Source organism: Pseudophryne corroboree, chromosome 1 (genome assembly GCF_028390025.1).
Source record: "Pseudophryne corroboree isolate aPseCor3 chromosome 1, aPseCor3.hap2, whole genome shotgun sequence".
Taxonomy (NCBI): Eukaryota; Metazoa; Chordata; class Amphibia; order Anura; family Myobatrachidae; genus Pseudophryne; species Pseudophryne corroboree.
The window spans coordinates 472514991-472534506 of NC_086444.1; the positions used below are offsets into that span (position 1 = coordinate 472514991).

Consider the following 19516-nt stretch of genomic DNA (forward strand, 5'->3'; position numbering starts at 1 on the left):
CGCCATTTTCTCTTCACAGTGCAGCTGGAAGACAGCTCCCCAGGCTCTCCCCTGTAGTTTTCAGGCTCAAAGGGTTAAAAAGAGAGGGGGGGCACTAAATTTAGGCGCAATATATGTATACAAGCAGCTATTTGGGGAAAAATCACTCAGTTATAGTGTTAATCCCTGCATTATATAGCGCTCTGGTGTGTGCTGGCATACTCTCTCTCGGTCTCCCCAAAGGACTTTGTGGGGTCCTGTCCTCAGTCAGAGCATTCCCTGTGTGTGTGCGGTGTGTCGGTACGGCTGTGTCGACATGTTGGATGAGGAAGGTTACGTGGAGGCGGAGCAGAGGCCGATAAATGGGATGTCGCCCCCTGTGGGGCCGACACCAGAGTGGATGGATAGGTGGAAGGTATTAACAGACAGTGTCAACTCCTTACATAAAAGGCTGGATAACGTAACAGCTGTGGGACAGCCGGCTTCTCAGCCCGCGTCTGCCCAGGCGTCTCAAAGGCCATCAGGGGCTCAAAACAACGCCCGTTACCTCAGATGGCAGACACAGATGTCGACACGGAGTCTGACTCCAGTGTCGACGAGGTTGAGACATATACACAATCCACTAGGAACATCCGTTACATGATCTCAGCAATGAAAAATGTGTTACGCATTTTCTGACATAAACCCAAGTACCACATAAAAGGGGTTTTATTTTTGGGGAGAAAAAACAGCCACTGTTTTGTTCCCCCATCAGATGAATGAATGAATGAAGTGTGTAAAGAAGCGTGGTTTCCCCCGATAAGAAACTGGTTATTTCTAAAAAGTTACTGATGGCGTACCCTTTCCCGCCAGAGGATAGGTCACGTTGGGAGATATCCCTTAGGGTGGATAAGGCGCTCACACGTTTGTCAAAAGGTGGCACTGCCGTCTTAGGATACGGCCACCTTGAAGGAACCTGCGGATAAAAAGCAGGAGGCGATCCTGAAGTCTGTATTTACACACTCAGGTTATATACTGAAACCTGCAATTGCCTCAGCATAAATAGTGGTGCTGCAGCGTGGTCTGACACCCTGTCAGATAATATTAATACGCTAAGACAGGGATAATAATATTTGCTAACATTGAGCATATTTAAGACGTTGTCTTATATATAAAGGATGCACAGAGGGATATTGCTGGCTGGCATCCAGAATTAATGCAATGTCCATTCTGCCAGGAGGGTAGTAGAAACCCGGCAGTGGACAGGTGATGCTGCCTTTAAAAGGCACATGGAGATTCTGCCTTATAAGGGTGAGGAATTGTTTGGGGATGGTCTCTGGGACCTCGTATCCACAGCAACAGCTGGGAAGAAATTTTTTTACCTCAGGTTTCCTCACAAAAGCCTAAAGAAAGCACCGTATTTTCAGGTACAGTCCTTTCGGCTTCAGAAAAGCAAGGGATACAGGCTGGAGTTCGAGACGACTCCCCCTCGCCGTTGCCTCACATCAGCCTTGCCTGCTGCCCTCGGAGAAAGGTAGTACTGGCGGCAATTCACAAGCTGTACTTCCAGCAGGTGAAAACAAGGTACCCCTCTTTCAACAATGCCGGGGTTACTATTCCAAAATGTTGTGGTACCGAAACCAGACGGTTCGGTGAGACCCATTCTAAAATTGAAATCCTTGAACACTTATATACGAAGGTTCAAGTTCAAAATGGAATCGCTCAGGGCGATTATTGCAAGCCTGGAAAATTTCAGAGTATCACTGGACATCAAGGATACTTACCTGCATGTCCCTATTTACCCTCGTCACCAGGTGTACCTCAAAATTGTGGTACAGGATTGTCATTACCAATTCCAGACGTTGCCGTTGGTCTGTCCCCGGCACCGAGGGTATTTACCAAGGTAATGGCCAAAATACTTATCCCGTACTTGGACGATCTCCTTATAAAGGCGAGGTCCAGGGAGCAGTTGTTCGTCGGAGTAGCACTATCTCGGGAAGTGCTACAACAGCACGGCTGGATTCTGAATATTCCGAAGTCACAGCTGGTTCCTACGACGCGTCTACTGTTCCTGGGTATGGTTCTGGACACAGAACAGGATAAAAAGGGTTTCTCCCGGAGGAGAAGTCCAAGGAGTTGGCGTCTCTAGACGGAGACCTCCTAATACAAATACAGGTATCGGTGCATCTATGCACACGAACCTTGGGAAAGATGGTAGCTTCTTACGAAGAATTTCCATTCGCCAAGTCCCATGCAAAGATCTTCCAGTGGGATCTGTTGGACAAGTGGTCCGGGTCGCATTCTCAGATGCATCGGCGGATAACCCTGTCTCCAAGGGCCAGGGTGTCGCTGTGGTGGTGACTGCACATATTCTAGGGGGCCGCAGATTCAGCATACAGGACTGGGTCCTGGTGACCACGGATGCCAGCCTTCAAGGCTGGGGGGCAGTCACACAGGGAAGAAACTTCCAAGGCCTATAGAAAAGTCAGGAGACTTCCCTACACATAAATGTTCTGGAACTAAGGGTCATTTACAATGCCCTAAGTCAGGCTAGACCCCTGCTTCAACACCGGCCGGTGCTGATCCAGTCAGACAACATCACGGCGGTCGCTCATGTAAGCCGACAGGGCGGCACAAGAAGCAGGATGGCGATGGCAGAAGCCACAAGGATTCTCCGATGGGCGGAAAATCATGTGTTAGCACTGTCAGCAGTGTTCATTCCCGGAGTGGACAACTGAGCAGCAGATTTTCTCAGCAGACACGACCTCCACCCGAGAGAGTGGGGACTTCATCCAGAAGTCTTCCAAATGATTGTACACCGTGGGGAAAGGCCACAGGTGGACAGGATGGCGTCCCGCCTCAACAAAAAGCTACAAAGATATTGCGCCAGGTCAAGGGACCCTCACGCGATAGCTGTGGACGCTCTGGTAACACCGTGGGTGTACCAGTCGGTGTATGTGTTCCCTTCTCTGCCTCTCATACCCAGGGTAATGAGAATAATAAGGAGAGGAGTAAGAACTATACTCATTGTTTCGGGTGGCCAAGAAGAGATTGGTACCCAGAACTCCAAGAAATGATCTCAGAGGACCCATGGCCTCTGCTCCTCAGACAGGACCTGCTGCAGCGGGGGGCCTGTCTGTTCCAAGACGTACCGCGGCTGCGTTTGACGGCATGGTGGTTGAACGCCGGATCCTGAAGGAAAAGTGCATTCCGGAGGAAGTTATCCCTACGCTATTTAAAGCTAGGAAAGAAGTGAACGCAAACCATTATCACCGCATATGGCGGAAATATGTTGCGTGCTGTGAGGCCAGTATGGCCCCAAAGGAGGAATTTCAGCTAGGTAGTTTTCTGCACTTCCTACAAGTCAGAGGTGACTATGGGCCTAAAATTGGGTTCCATTAAGGTCCAGATTTCGGCTCTATCGATTTTCTTCCAAAATAGAACTGGCTTCACTGCCTGAAGTTCAGACTTTTGTTAAGGGAGTGCTGCATAGTCAACCCCCGTTTGTGTGTCCAGTGGCACCGTGGGATCTCAACGTAGTGTTGGATTTCCTGAAGTCGCATTGAGTTGAGCCACTTAAATCCGTGGAGCTACAATACCTCACGTGGAAAGTGGTCATGCTGTGGGCCGTGGCGTCGGCCAGGCGTGTATCAGAATTGGCGGCTTTTGTCATACAAATGCCCTTATCTGTATTCTATATGGATAAGGCGGAATTGAGGACTCGTTCCCAATTCCTTCCTAAGGTGGTATCAGTTTTTCATGTGAACCAACCTATTGTGGTGCCTGCGGCTACTTGGGACTTGGAGAATTCCAAGTTTTCTGGACGTAGTCAGGGCCCTGAAAAGTATATGTTTCCAGGACGGCTGGAGTCAGGAAAACTGACTCGCTATTTATCCTGTATGCACCCAACAAGCTGGGTGCTCCTGCTTCTAAGCAGACTATTGCTCGCTGGATCTGTAGCACGATTCAACTTGCACATTCTGCGGCTGGAATGCCGCACCCTAAATCTGTGAAAGCCCATTCCACAAGGAAAGTGGGCTCTTCTTGGGCGGCTGCCCGAGGGGTCTCGGCTTTACAAAGTTGCCGAGCTATTACTTGGTTGGGTTAAAACACTCTTGCAAGAGTCTACAAGTTTGATACCCTGGCTGAGGAGGACCTAGAGTTTGCTCATTCGGTGCTGCAGAGTCATCCGCACTCTCCCGCCCGTTTGGGAGCTTTGGTATAATCCCCATGGTCCTTACGGAGTCCCAGCATCCACTTAGGACGTTAGAGAAAATAAGATTTTACTCACCGTTAAATCTATTTCTCGTAGTCCGTAGTGGATGCTGGGCGCCCATCCCAAGTGCGGATTGTCTGCAATACTTGTATATAGTTATTGCCTAACTAAAGGGTTATTGTTGAGCCATCTGTTGAGAGGCTCAGTTGTTATCATGCTGTTAACTGGGTATAGTATCACGAGTTATACGGTGTGATTGGTGTGGCTGGTATGAGTCTTACCCGGGATTCAAAATCCTTCCTTATTGTGTCAGCTCTTCCGGGCACAGTATCCTAACTGAGGTCTGGAGGAGGGTCTTAGTGGGAGGAGCCAGTGCACACCAGGTAGTCCTAAAGCTTTCTTTAGTTGTGCCCAGTCTCCTGCGGAGCCGCTAATCCCCATGGTCCTTACAGAGTCCCAGCATCCACTACGGACTACGAGAAATAGATTTACCGGTGAGTAAAATCTTATTATCTCTATATATATATATATATATATATATATATATATATATATATATATCTATATCTTCTTTTTTTTCTTGAGGATATACGACTAAACTAAAAGCAAAGGGTTTTTTTTTTTTGTTTTTTTTTCTAGACACTACTAAGAAATAATTCTAATCCTAGCATTAATCCACCTTTCTAAAATAGCAAAAAGCTGGAGGTATATAATCAACAATTGTAAATTCTTTTTATTTATTTTTTTAATTAAACCCCAAACGTGTAAGAATTACACGATAGCCCAACAAGGCATACATGTTTGGTTGCTATCTTTAGCATAGGGTGTTACTGTCTAGGGATCTTCCAACAATAACTGGTAAAGGACAAGTCTCCCCTTTCATACAAGTGTACCTCTGAATGCATAAATGCCAGGATGGTTGATCTCATGCCCTCCCTTCTGCACATTCCAGGCTACTATATCCATATTACAAGTTGGTTTTGTTTGGTGATCACCAGGGTCCACTCCCATTCAAATAAGTGTCGCTAATTTTATTGAAGCCAGGATCGTGGAAATTTTCCCCCATTCCTGAATTTCATAGTCTCTTTATTTGAAGGTGGGCACACCTCTCGGATAACTGTGAAGCTGTGGGTGCCAGGATGAGGGAGATGGGGCACTTTAAATTCCCTCCCAAATTTTCTTCATTGTGAAAAACAATGATGCTGTGCTTTGCCTGAGAGGGGCAGGGTTTGATGATGCAAGAAGCCCTTCCCCTATTGGGTCCGCATGACAGCAACTGTAAGATACTCTTTTAGATATATTTGTAGAACTAGCTGTTCTACCCGTTCTTCGCACAGGAGTTTCTGATTTTCACGGTTGTAAATATAAATGAGTGCTAAATCTATAGAGATGTAATTTGAGACGTCTTTAAATAAATATCAATCCGTGGTTCTTGGCATTACTAGAGGAGCACCCGTAGCAGATACGGTAAAAAGTGACAGGATAATTTTTGTTGGTTATGAAATTCTACACACTGCAGACGCAATCCAAAGTTTGATCCGATTGTCCGTTTGGGCGTTACCGTTCACATAACGCAAGCCACACATCTGTAATGATGTCATTATGTCAAAACCCCCCCCCTTTTTTTTTTTTTTTTATCCCCTTATGGGAGGTATATTAAAATTCTAGTTACATAGTTTTCCTTTTTTCCACCTGCAGAATACCAATGTTAAATTTCAGCTTCATAACATATTGGGAAGTAAGAGAATTAGTAGTCAGTCAGTTAGTGAGTTAGGGCTATATAATCCCTGCAATTCTTAAAATGAGTCCAACTTCTCCTTACCAACAAAGGGGTTTATTGTGTAATCATTGTATGGTTTCTGCCTTGCCACACTCACATAGAACTATGAAGTGCAAATAATGTTGAGTGATCTTTAGATCATGAACAAAATCATTAAAAGTCTGACTGCTTTGTGTTCCAGGGACGCGTCGTTTGGTACCTGTACTTTTCATTTAACGCTTCTTGAATGTTTCTATGCTGTCCAGAAGGTGAGGTATCAAAGAAATCACTTGTCTTGTGATGGTAAAGCTCTAGGAAGGGTTAATGGGCTTTGGGGCATGTCTAGAAAATTGTTAATGTTTGAGTGTAAAACACATGCAGGTTGTTATTCCCTATTTTGTTTTACTGATTACAGAAGGCTTTCAGGTGCTTATATCTTCAGAACTATAAATGAATACAATTTGACCAGAAGGAGTTCTATGAAACAGATCCTGTATAACTTACTATAATCTTTATAATAATGCTCAGGCCTCTTATCTTTTCACATTTGTTTTTGGTGCACTTCACAAAATTCCGTTCTTACTGAATTATTAGGTTTATGTCCTGAGGAATCTTAAGTAACTATAACAAATTATACATAATTACTTATGTATAATTTGTATAAGACCGTTAATAGTCTTATTTGTTTTGTTTTTTTACAGTCTTAAAATGCATTTATTTATTTCTCTAACGTCCTAGTGGATGCTGGGGACTCCGTAAGGACCATGGGGAATAGACGGGCTCCGCAGGAGACAGGGCACTCTAAGAAAGAATTAGGACTACTGGTGTGCACTGGCTCCTCCCTCTATGCCCCTCCTCCAGACCTCAGTTAGAATCTGTGCCCGGACGGAGCTGGGTGCATTTTAGTGACCTCTCTTGAGCTTGCTAATAAGAAAGTATTTTAGTTAGGTTTTTTATTTTCAGAGAGCTTCTGCTGGCAACAGACTCTCTGCTACGTGGGACTGAGGGGAGAGAAGCAAACCTACTAATTGCGGCTAGGTTGCGCTTCTCAGGCTACTGGACACCATTAGCTCCAGAGGAATCGAACACAGGAACTTAACCTTGGTCGTCCGTTCCCGGAGCCGCGCCGCCGTCCCCCTCGCAGAGCCAGAAGACAGAAGCCGGCGGGTGAAGCAAGAAGACGTCAAAATCGGCGGCAGAAGACTCCTGTCTTCATATGAGGTAGCGCACAGCACTGCAGCTGTGCGCCATTGCTCCCACACTAACCCACACACTCCGGTCACTGTAGGGGGGGGGGGGGGGGGGCGCCCTGGGCAGCAATTGAGTACCTCCTGGCAAAATAGGGCATATATACAGCTGGGCACTGTAATATGCATGAGCCCCCGCCATTATTTTTACACAAAATCGCGGGACAGAAGCCCGCCGCTGAGGGGGCGGGGCTTCTTCCTCAGCACTCACCAGCGCCATTTTCTCTCCACAGCTCCGCTGAAAGGAAGCTCCCCAGGCTCTCCCCTGCAGAAGCACGATAAAGAGGGTGAAAAAGAGAGGGGGGGCACATAAATTTGGCGTAAAAACAATATATACAGCAGCTACTGGGTTAACACTAAGTTACTGTGTGATTCCTGGGTCATATAGCGCTGGGGTGTGTGCTGGCATACTCTCTCTCTGTCTCTCCAAACCGCCTTGTGGGGGAACTGTCTTCAAATAGAGCATCCCCTGTGTGTGGTGGTGTGTCGGTACGTGTGTGTCGACATGTCTGAGAAAGTGCTCCCCGAAGGAGGAGATGGAGCTAATATGTGTGTGAAAGGGTGTCTCCGTCGACAACGCCGACACCTGTTTGGATATGTGTAAGTGCGAAGGTGAATTTATTGCACAAAAGATTAGAGAACAGACAGGAAATCTACCCATGTCTGTCCCTATGTCGCAGAGACCTTCAGAGTCTCACAATGCTCACTATCCAAGATAATAAACACTGATATCGACAAGGAGTTTGACTCCAGTGTCGACTACGATAATGCAAAGTTACAGCCAAAATGGCAGAAAAGTATTCAATATATGATTATTGTAATAAAAGATGATTTGTATATCACTGATGACTCTTTTGTCCCTGACACAAGGGTACACATGTTTATGGGGAAGAAGGCTGAGGTAAATTTCCCTCCTCTCATGAGGAAAAAGAGCGGGAAACTCCAGACAAGAGACTGCAGCTTCCCACAAAGAATTCTCAGGCAGTATCCTTTCCCCACTAGGGCCAGGATGTGATGGGAATCTTCCCCTAGGGTGTCACGTTTGCCCAGAAGGTAGCCCTAGCTATTCTCAGGGATCCTGCAGATAGCGTGCACATTCTGGTACACTACTCAGACCGGCGATTGTGTCGGCATGGGTTTATAGCGCTGGGGCGGCGTGGACAGGTACCTTATCAGCAGAAATTGAGACCCTAGTATGTATATATGTATAATATATATATATATATATATATATATATATATATATATATATATATATATATATATTAAAGATGCTGTCTTGAGAGATATATGTAATCATACATGCCCGAAGAGACATGAGTATACTGGGTCCTAGAGTCAAAGCTATGTCGATTTCTGCTTGACGTGTCCTGTAGAATATGCAATGGACAGATAATGCCAACTTAAGTGGCATATGGAAGGCTGAGGATTGTGTGGAGAAGGGTTCTCGGACCTGGTCTCCACGGCTATAGCTGGTAATTCTGATATTTTGCCTTATATTCCTGCACAGCCTAGGAAAGCACGTCATTATCAAATGCAGCTTTTCGAACAAAGAAACAAGAAAGTCCGAGGTGCGTCCTTTCTTGCCAGAGGCGGGGCCAGAGGAAAGAAGCTGCACAACACAGCTAGTTCCCAGGAACAGAAGTCCTCCCCGGCCTCTATGAAAATCCACCGCATGTCGCTGGGGCTCCACAGACGGAGCTAGGCCCGGTGGGGGGATCGCTTTCGTAAGTTCTGCAACAAGTGGGTTCACTCCCTGTTAGATCCCTTGGCAATAGATATTGTGTCTCAGGGATACAAGCTGGACTTTGAGAAGATGCCTCCTCACTGACGGCCCTGCCGGCTTCCCCCCACGAGAGGGAAACAGGGTTAACTGCAATTCACATATTGTATCTTCAACAGGTGGTGGTCAAGGTTCCCCTCCTTCGACAAGGAGGGGGTTATTATTCGACCATGTGGTAGTCCCGAAACCAGACGGTTCGGTCAGACCCATATTGAATTAAAAATCCCTGAACATATACCTGAAAAGGTTCAAGTTCAAGATGGAATCGCTAAGAGCGGTCGTTACAAGCCTGAAAGGGGGAGATTTTATCGTGACTCGGGACATAAAGGAGGCATACCTTCATGTCCCCATTTATCCACCTCATCAGGCGTACCTCAGAATTGCGGTACGGTAATGTCATTACCAATTTCAGACGTTGCCGTTTGGTCTCTCCACGGCCCCGAGAATATTCACCAAGGTAATGGCGGAAATGTTGGTGCTCCTGCGGAAGCAAGGTGTCACTATTATCACGTACTTGGACGATCTCCTCATAAAAGCGAGATCAAGAGAGCAGTGGCTGAACAGCGTATCACTTTCTCTGGAAGTGTAACGGCAACATGGCTGGATTCTATATATTCCAAAGTCGCAGTTGGTTCCTACAGCTCATCTGCCTCTCCTAGGCATGATCCTAGACACAGACCAGAAAAGGGTTTCTCTCCCGATAGAGAGAGCTCAGGAGCTCGTGACACTGGTCAGGAATCTATTAAAACCAAAACAGGTGTCCGTGCATCACTGCACTCGAGTCCTGGGAAGGATGGTGGCATCATACGAGGCCATTCCTTTCGGCAGGTTCCATGAAAGGACCTTCTAATGGGACTTACTGGACAAAGTGGTCCGGATCACATCTTTAGATGCATCGGTTAATCACCCTATCCCCCGGGGCCAGGGTGTCTCTCCTGTGGTGGCTGCAGAGTACTCACCTTCTCGAGGGCCGCAGGTTCGGCATTCAGGACTGGGTCCTGGTGACCACGGATGCAAGCCTCCGAGGGTGGGGGGCAGTCACTCAGGGAAGAAGTTTCCAAGGGCTGTGGTCAAGTCAGGAGACTTGCCTTCACATCAATATCCTGGAACTAAGGGCCATATACAACGCCCTAAGTCAAGCGGAGACCCTGCTTCGCAACCAATCGGGGCTGAGTCAATCAGACAACATCACCGCAGTGGCTCATGTAAACCGCCAAGGCGGCACAAGAAGCAGGGTGGCGATGGCGGAAGCCACCAGAATTCTTCGATGGGCGGAGAATCACGTACGAGCACTGTCAGCAGTGTTCATTCCGGGAGTGGACAACTGGGAAGCAGACTTCCTCAGCAGGCACGACCTCCACCCGGGAGAGGGGGGACTTCATCAAGAAGTCTATGCGCAGATTGTAGGTCGGTGGGAACTGCCACAGGTGGACATGATGGCATCCCGCCTCAACAAAAAGCTACAGAGGTATTGCGCCAGGTCAAGAGACACTCAGGCGATAGCTGTAGACGCACTGGTGACACCGTGGATGTTCCAGTCGGTTTATGTGTTTCCTCCTTTTCCTCTCTTACCCAAGGTGCTGAGAATCATAAGGAAAAGAGGAGTGAGAACAATACTCATTGTTCCGGATTGGCCAAGAAGGACTTGGTATCCAGAGCTGCAAGAAATGCTCACAGAGGACCCATGGCCTCTGCCTCTAGGGCAGGATCTGTTACAGCAGGGACCTTGTCTGTTCCAAGACTTACCGCAGCTGCGTTTGACGGCATGGCGGTTGAACGCCGGATCCTAGTAGAAAAAAGGGATTCCGGATGAGGTTATTCCTACGCTGATAAAGGCTAGGAAGGACGTGACAGCTAAACATTATCACCGTATACGACGAAAATATGTTGCTTGGTGTGAGGCCAGGAATGCCTCTACAGAGGAATTCCAGCTGGGCCGTTTCCTTCACTTCCTACAGTCGGGAGTGACTTTGGGCCTAAAATTGGGGTCCATTAAGGTCCAGATTTCGGCCCTATCCATTTTCTTTCATAAAAAAACTAGCTTCTCTACCTGAAGTTCAGATGTTTGTAAAGGGAGTGCTGCATATTCAGCCCCCTTTTGTGCCACCAGTGGCACCTTGGGATCTTAACGTGGTGTTGAGTTTCCTGAAATCTCACTGGTTTGAACCACTTAAGACCGTGGAGTTAAAATATCTCACGTTGAAAGTGGTCATGCTATTGGCCTTAGCTTCGGCTAGGCGTGTGTCAGAATTGGCGGCTTTGTCATGTAAAAGCCCCTTTCTGGTTTTCCATATGGACAGGGCAGAATTACGGACTCGTCCGCAATTTCTGCCAGAGGTGGTGTCATCTTTTCATTTGAACCAACCTATTGTGGTGCCTGCGGCTACTCGTGATTTGGAGGATTCCAAGTTACTAGATGTAGTCAGGGATTTGAAGATTTATGTAGCCAGAACGGCTGGAGTCAGGAAAACTGACTCGCTGTTTATCATGTATGCATCCAACAAGCTGGGTGCTCCTGCTTCAAAGCAAACTATTGCTCGCTGGATCTGTAACACGATTCAGCAGGCTCATTCTGCGGCTGGATTGTCACCTCCAAAATCAGTAAAAGCCCATTCCACAAGGAAGGTGGGCTCTTCTTGGGCGGCTGCCCGAGGGGTCTTGGCATTACAGCTTTGCCGAGCTGCTACTTGGTCGGGTTCAAACACCTTTGCAAAGTTCTACAAGTTTGATACCCTTGCACTAAAAAGATTGGAGTTTCCTACTGTGCGCGATACAAAGCAGCCACACTGTTGATCTAAGTGATATACCACTCACTAAACACAAAATGGACAAAAAAATATTCGATCAGACTGAAGCGGCGCTAAGTATAAAGAGGAAAGATGTCTACTCCCCTTTTCCAAATGAATTCCTCGTTATCTTCACAGGTGAGGATTCAATGACATGAAAAAGAAAACAAGCACAAGAACATAACAATATTACACAGTATATCAACAAAACTTGATAGATTCCTGGAACTCTGCCACCACCGTTCTCACATAGACTTTTTCCGGGGTTACCCCCTCCACAGAACACTCACAATAAAACGCTTTTTATAGGCCTTTCATCATATGTTTTTAATTAAAGAAAGACATATGATGTAAGGCCTATAAAAAGCGTTTTATTGTGAGTGTTCTGTGAAAGGGGGCAACCCCAAGAAACACTCCACATTGGTGGTGGGATCATTCCAGAAACTTGATAAGGAATACTGAGATACTGTAGAAAATTATCAGAAGAACACACTATCTTTGAGTTTATTAAATCAACACTCGATTGTGAGTGTTCTGTGGAGGGGGTAACCCCGGAAATAGTCTGTGAGAACGGTGGTGGGAGAGTTCCAGGAATCTATCAAGTTTTGTTGATATACTGTGTAATATTGTTACAGGATTACACTATGTTCTTGTGCTTGTTTTCTTTTTCATGTCATTGAATCCTCACCTGTGAAGATAACGAGGAACTCATTTGGAAAAGGGGAGTAGACATCTTTCCTCTTTATACTTAGCGCCGCTTCAGTCTGATCGATTTTTTTTTTGTCAAATTTGATACCCTGGCTGAGGAGGACCTTGTGTTTGCTCATTCGGTGCTGCAGAGTCATCCGCACTCTCCCTAAAAAATGAATATATGATGGGAACTTCCCTTAATTAATATTTATCAAGGCGATGTACAATTCCTCCGGAGTCCTGTCTCCACACTATCTTCTGCCGAATTTAACTCGAATAATCCCCCGGTTCATATAGAGAAGAGAAAAAAACCATATAGCATAGTACGTAGAGGTAATCAATATTGTATATGCTCTATGTGCGCCTCTCCCTAAATGACACTTGATATTGGTATGTGGGACAGAGACATTAATCCAATTACCAGATCTATGAATTCAATCAGGTGTATAACAATATCCCTTTTAATCCAAGTATTGACTCCGCACACCATACGCACAGCACCTCAGAATTCCAGACTTTTCCACCAGATGGCTCTATAAACAGTGGCCTACTGATAGTGCAATAGTTTAATTACCAGACTCAGGAGTATGTTCAGCATATATCAACGTCCTGTGTGATGTTCAGGGACACATTAGCCGACCCGGATCCAGCATGAATTTACATAAAAAAATGTATAGAGAAAAAAACGCATGGCATAATACGTTTTTTTATTTTTTAAAACAACTACTAAAATGATTCCCCACTGGAATCCAAATGTATAATATACACAATTACCAGATAAAATGTACAGATAAATTGATAAAAGAACTGTATCCTTTGCTCCTTATTCCAAGCTCATCAGGTGACATAGGTAACAATGGGATTGAATTAATTACCAGAAGTCCCGAGTATATAGGTATGTATACTCCGGGTGGTGGGGAGAAAGATGTCCTTCCAGTTCGCGTTCCGGATCGCTCTCTGGACTCCGCACCTATCCTGGTTGTTGAAGACAAACGCCGTGCCACCGTAGTCACCCTCTACCAACGCGTTTCAACCCGTACTCGGGTCTTTCTCAAGGAAAGACCCGAGTACGGGTTGAAACGCGTTGGTAGAGGGTGACTACGGTGGCACGGCGTTTGTCTTCAACAACCAGGATAGGTGCGGAGTCCAGAGAGCGATCCGGAACGCGAACTGGAAGGACATCTTTCTCCCCACCACCCGGAGTATACATACCTATATACTCGGGACTTCTGGTAATTAATTCAATCCCATTGTTACCTATGTCACCTGATGAGCTTGGAATAAGGAGCAAAGGATACAGTTCTTTTATCAATTTATCTGTACATTTTATCTGGTAATTGTGTATATTATACATTTGGATTCCAGTGGGGAATCATTTTAGTAGTTGTTTTAAAAAATAAAAAAACGTATTATGCCATGCGTTTTTTTCTCTATACATTTTTTTATGTAAATTCATGCTGGATCCGGGTCGGCTAATGTGTCCCTGAACATCACACAGGACGTTGATATATGCTGAACATACTCCTGAGTCTGGTAATTAAACTATTGCACTATCAGTAGGCCACTGTTTATAGAGCCATCTGGTGGAAAAGTCTGGAATTCTGAGGTGCTGTGCGTATGGTGTGCGGAGTCAATACTTGGATTAAAAGGGATATTGTTATACACCTGATTGAATTCATAGATCTGGTAATTGGATTAATGTCTCTGTCCCACATACCAATATCAAGTGTCATTTAGGGAGAGGCGCACATAGAGCATATACAATATTGATTACCTCTACGTACTATGCTATATGGTTTTTTTCTCTTCTCTATATGAACCGGGGGATTATTCGAGTTAAATTCGGCAGAAGATAGTGTGGAGACAGGACTCCGGAGGAATTGTACATCGCCTTGATAAATATTAATTAAGGGAAGTTCCCATCATATATTCATTTTTTAGAGTTAGCGCCTATTTCTTTATTTGCTTAACACACATACAAATTTAGAACCAGGGGTTTTGGAGGGATTCCCCTATTTGCAATAGAGACGGGCTGCTAACATTAAGCGCACATTAGGACAACCCTATATCTGCTAAACTCCGCACTCTCCCGCCCGTTTGGGAGCTTTGGTATAATCCCCATGGTCCTTACGGAGTCCCCAGCATCCACTAGGACGTTAGAGAAAATAAGATTTTACTCACCGGTAAATCTATTTCTCGTAGTCCGTAGTGGATGCTGGGCGCCCGTCCCAAGTGCGGACTTCTTCTGCAATACTTGTATATAGTTATTGCTTAAATAAGGGTTATGTTATGGTTGCATCAGGTTTGTCTGATGCTCTGTTGTTGTTCATACTGTTGACTGGGTATGTTATCACAAGTTATACGGTGTGATTGGTGTGGCTGGTATGAGTCTTACCCTGGATTCCAAAATCCTTTCCTTGTAATGTCGGCTCTTCCGGGCACAGTTTCCTTAACTGAGGTCTGGAGGAGGGGCATAGAGGGAGGAGCCAGTGCACACCAGTAGTCCTAATTCTTTCTTAGAGTGCCCTGTCTCCTGCGGAGCCCGTCTATTCCCCATGGTCCTTACGGAGTCCCCAGCATCCACTACGGACTACGAGAAATAGATTTACCGGTGAGTAAAATCTTATTTTTTATCTCCTAAAACCACAGCGTTTCCTAACGTCTTTTATATACAAAATTTAAAAGGGTAATGCTTTTACTAGCGCGATATTTAGAAGTTGCCGCTTTAATATATCCCTAGGTGTACTGTGAGTAAATATAGCATTTGCAACGGTGTTCCTATTGATGATTTTGGAGGCCAAAATTTACAGCTGCTGCAACGATAAATCACATCTAAAATTTTGCCCTTCAAATTGTAATTATACCCTCCTTACCGATCAGCACCCTGCACCTAGAGAGAGCACTGGGGCAGATGTACTAAGCCTGGAGAAGTGATAAAGCAGTGATAAGTGCAAGGTGATAATGCACCAGCCAGTCAGCTCCTAAATGTCATATTTCAAATCTGTAATGATTGGCTGGTGCGTTATCACCTTGCACTTATCACTGCTTTATACCTTCTCCAGGTTAATACAGTTGCCCCATTGTGTGTTATCCCATAGATTCAGGTATAAGTGCCTGGAATCTGAGTTAACTGCAGTAAGCCCCAGAGGGTTCACTTTACATGGATTTTCCCATACAGATTCTGAGGCTGGAAGGAAAAATCCACATCAAGTGCAACATCTGGGGATTACCATAGGGAGTAACTCATAAGAATGTCCAGGGAGTGCTTGAACCATGCCGTAATCCCCACGGCTAAATGAATCTGCTCCATAGGCTCTATTGTAATCGCACAAAGAAGAGAGTGATCAAAAATGTAAAAGTGCAGAGGTGATTTGAAATAGAAACCATCGATAAAGAAAGGAAACCTTATGGGAGCACAGACCGTATGCATCACCAGGGCCAGATTAATGTTTGTGGAGGCGTCCTTAACAATAAAATTGTCAATATGAAATACTGGTGATGTAATAAAAAGTATAATGTGTATATGCTACAGATGTGTTAAACACCCTGCAATGTCTACATACATATAGCCTCAATACACCATGCAGTGCAAGATGCCTGGCGTGAGTGAGTTGCTAGGTCCTTGCAATTCTGCTAATGCTAGGCACCTTTTATTTTCCCCAAAAAAGTCTTAGTCGTAAAGCAATGCGGCTAGGATGCACAAGGGGACTGTGCTGACTAATGAGATGTGACACTTTTATATCTGTGTGCGATTGAATGTATACAGAACAGAACTTCTATTGGCAAAAAGCTGCAGGTGCATTGTAGCACTTCATATACAGATTCAGAGACTCTGCCGCACACAGATATATAGTTATATATCAAATTACTCAGCAGAGTCACGTTGCAATATGACTTAAGGTGTGTACACATGGTGAGATTCGGGCTAACCCCGATTCTCACTGGTGGATAGGGACTTGGTCAGTATCACAAGCCTAGATGACTGTGCTTGCGATTCTGACTATGTACGATTTTGGCTAAGTGTCAATTTTGACTATCTGTATACCTTTATACCCCACTGTGAAAGACCCGCCTTATATACCCGGCGGGGTATAAAGGTATGTGTTGTAAACTGATCTTTAATAAAGCCTGACGACTGTGGCGCAGACCACTGAAACGTTGCAGTAACCAAATTGGATTTGTGATTTTTGTGTCAATCACGTTTCGGAGCCTGGAGCCCTGTCGTCAGGATACACACAATATATATATAATAGTCACTCCTATTGAATTCAACTACCGTGGTGCCTTCCTTGCATACCACATGGAGATAGTGGTTCCCTAGATGTAGTTTACAATACTGCTAAGCACAGAAGAACCAGGCGGCACTCAGCGTTTTCTTTTCAATGGAAAACAAATGTATTCGCATCGAAAATTAGTATGTGGGCATATACGTCCCCAATCATTGCAACGCCGCGCAGGGCTTTCTTTTTTCTCTGACGTCCTAGTGGATGCTGGGAACTCCGTAAGGACCATGGGGAATAGCGGCTCCGCAGGAGACTGGGCACAACTAAAGAAAGCTTTAGGACTACCTGGTGTGCACTGGCTCCTCCCACTATGACCGTGTGCCCGGCTGAGCTGGATGCTCCTAGAAAAAAGTTTATTTTAGGTTTTTTATTTTCAGTGAGATCTGCTGGCAACAGACTCACTGCTACGAGGGACTAAGGGGAGAAGAAGCGAACCTACCTGCTTGTAGCTAGCTTGGGCTTCTTAGGCTACTGGACACCATTAGCTCCAGAGGGATCGAACACAGGGCCCGACCTCGATCGTCCGGAGCCGCGCTGCCGTCCCCCTTACAGAGCCAGAAGCAAGAAGATGGTCCGGAAAATCGGCGGCAGAAGACTTCGGTCTTCAACAAGGTAGCGCACAGCACTGCAGCTGTGCGCCATTGCTCCTCATGCACACCTCACACTCCGGTCACTGATGGGTGCAGGGCGCTGGGGGGGGGCGCCCTGAGCGGCAATATTAACACCTTGTCTGGCAAAATAACACAATATATAGTCCCAGAGGCTATATATGTGTAAAACACCCCTGCCAGGATCCATAAAAAAGCGGGAGAAAGTCCGCCGAAAAAGGGGCGGGGCTATCTCGCTCAGCACACTGGCACCATTTTCTCTTCACAGTGCAGCTGGAAGACAGCTCCCCAGGCTCTCCCCTGTAGTTTTCAGGCTCAAAGGGTTAAAAAGAGAGGGGGGGGCACTAAATTTAGGCGCAAATCTGTGTATTATAGCAGCTATAAGGGAAAAATCACTGTGGGTAGTGTGAATCCCTGCATTATATAGCGCTCTGGTGTGTGCTGGCATACTCTCTCTCTGTCTCCCCAAAGGACTTTGTGGGGTCCTGTCCTCAGTCAGAGCATTCCCTGTGTGTGTGCGGTGTGTCGGTACGGCTGTGTCGACATGGTTGATGAGGAGGCTTATGTGGAGGCGGAGCAGATGCCGATAAATGTGATGTCGCCCCCTGTGGGGCAGACACCAGAGTGGATGGATAGGTGGAAGGTATTAACCGACAGTGTCAACTCCTTACATAAAAGGCTGGATGATGTAACAGCAGTGGGACAGCCGGCTTCTCAGCCTGTGCCTGCCCAGGCGTCTCAAAGGCCATCAGGGGCTCAAAAACGCCCGCTACCTCAGATGGCAGACACGGAGTCGGACTCCAGTGTCGACGAGGTTGAGACATATACACAATCCACTAGGAACATCCGTTGCATGATCTCGGCAATAAAAATAAATGTGTTACACATTTCTGACATTAACCCAGGTACCACAAAAAAGGGGTTTTATGTTTGGGGAGAAAAAGCAGCCAGTGTTTTGTTCCCCCATCAGATGAGTGAATGAAGTGTGTGAAGAAGCGTGGGTTCCCCCGATAAGAAACTGGTAATTTCTAAAAAGTTACTGATGGCGTACCCTTTCCCGCCAGAGGATAGGTCACGTTGTGAGATATCCCCTAGGGTGGATAAGGCGCTCACACGTTTGTCAAAAAAGGTGGCACTGCCGTCTTAGGATACGGCCACTTTGACGGAGCCTGCTGATAAAAAGCAGGGGCTATCCTGATGTCTGTATATACACACTCAGGTAATATACTGAGACCTGCAATTGCCTCAGCATGGATAGTGCTGCTGCAGCGTGGTCTATTACCCTGTCAGGACAGAGATACTATTTTGCTAACCATAGAGCATATTAAAGACGTCGTCTTATATATGAGGGATGCACAGAGGGATATTTGCCGGCTGGCATCCAGAATTAATGCAATGTCCATTCTGCCAGGAGGGTATTAGGGACCCGGCAGTGGACAGGCGATGCTGACTTTAGAAGGCACATGAAGATTCTGCCTTATAAGGGTGAGGAATTGTTTGGGGATGGTCTCTGGGACCTCGTATCCACAGCAACAGCTGGGAAAAATTTTTTTACCTCAAGTTTCCTCACAGCCTAAGAAAGTACCGTATTATAAGATACAGTCCTTTCGGCTTCAGAAAAGCAAGCGGGTCAAAGGCGCTTCCCTTCTGCACAGAGACAAGGGAAGAGGGAAAAAGCTGCACCAGACAGCCAGTTCCCAGGATCAAAAATCTTCCTCTGAGTCCACCGCATGACGCTGGGGCTCCACAGGTGGAGCCAGGTGTGGTGGGGGCGCGTCTCGGGAACTTCAGCGACCAGTGGGCTCGCTCACAGGTGGATCCCTGGATTCTGCAAGTAGTATCACAGGGATACAAGCTGGAGTTCGAGGCGACTCCCCCTCGCCGTTACCTCAAATCAGCCTTGCCTGCTGCCCTCGAGGGGTGGTAGTACTTGCGGCAATTCACAAGCTGTACTTCCAGCAGGTGATAATCAAGGTACCCCTCCTTCAACAAGGCCGGGGTTACTATTCCACAATGTTTGTGGTACCGAAACCAGACGGTTCGGTGAGACCCATTCTAAAATTGAAATCCTTGTACACTTATATACGAAGGTTCAAGTTCAAATTGGAATCGCTCAGGGCGGTTATTGCAAGCCTGGACGAAGGGGATTACATGGTATCACTGGACATCAAGGATGCTTACCTGCA

General features: G+C 46.1%; 1 protein-coding gene across 7 annotated transcripts in view; it reads left to right on the plus strand.

Annotated features, from left to right (window-relative positions):
* Positions 1–19516, plus strand: part of CDC14B (cell division cycle 14B) — a 358395-nt gene that overhangs the window by 228482 nt on the left and 110397 nt on the right. For all 7 annotated transcript variants that reach the window (XM_063913731.1, XM_063913732.1, XM_063913730.1 and 4 more), the window contains exon 6: positions 6136–6202. In XM_063913731.1, coding sequence (XP_063769801.1) covers positions 6136–6202 — 67 coding nt within the window. The remainder of the gene's footprint in view (positions 1–6135; positions 6203–19516) is intronic.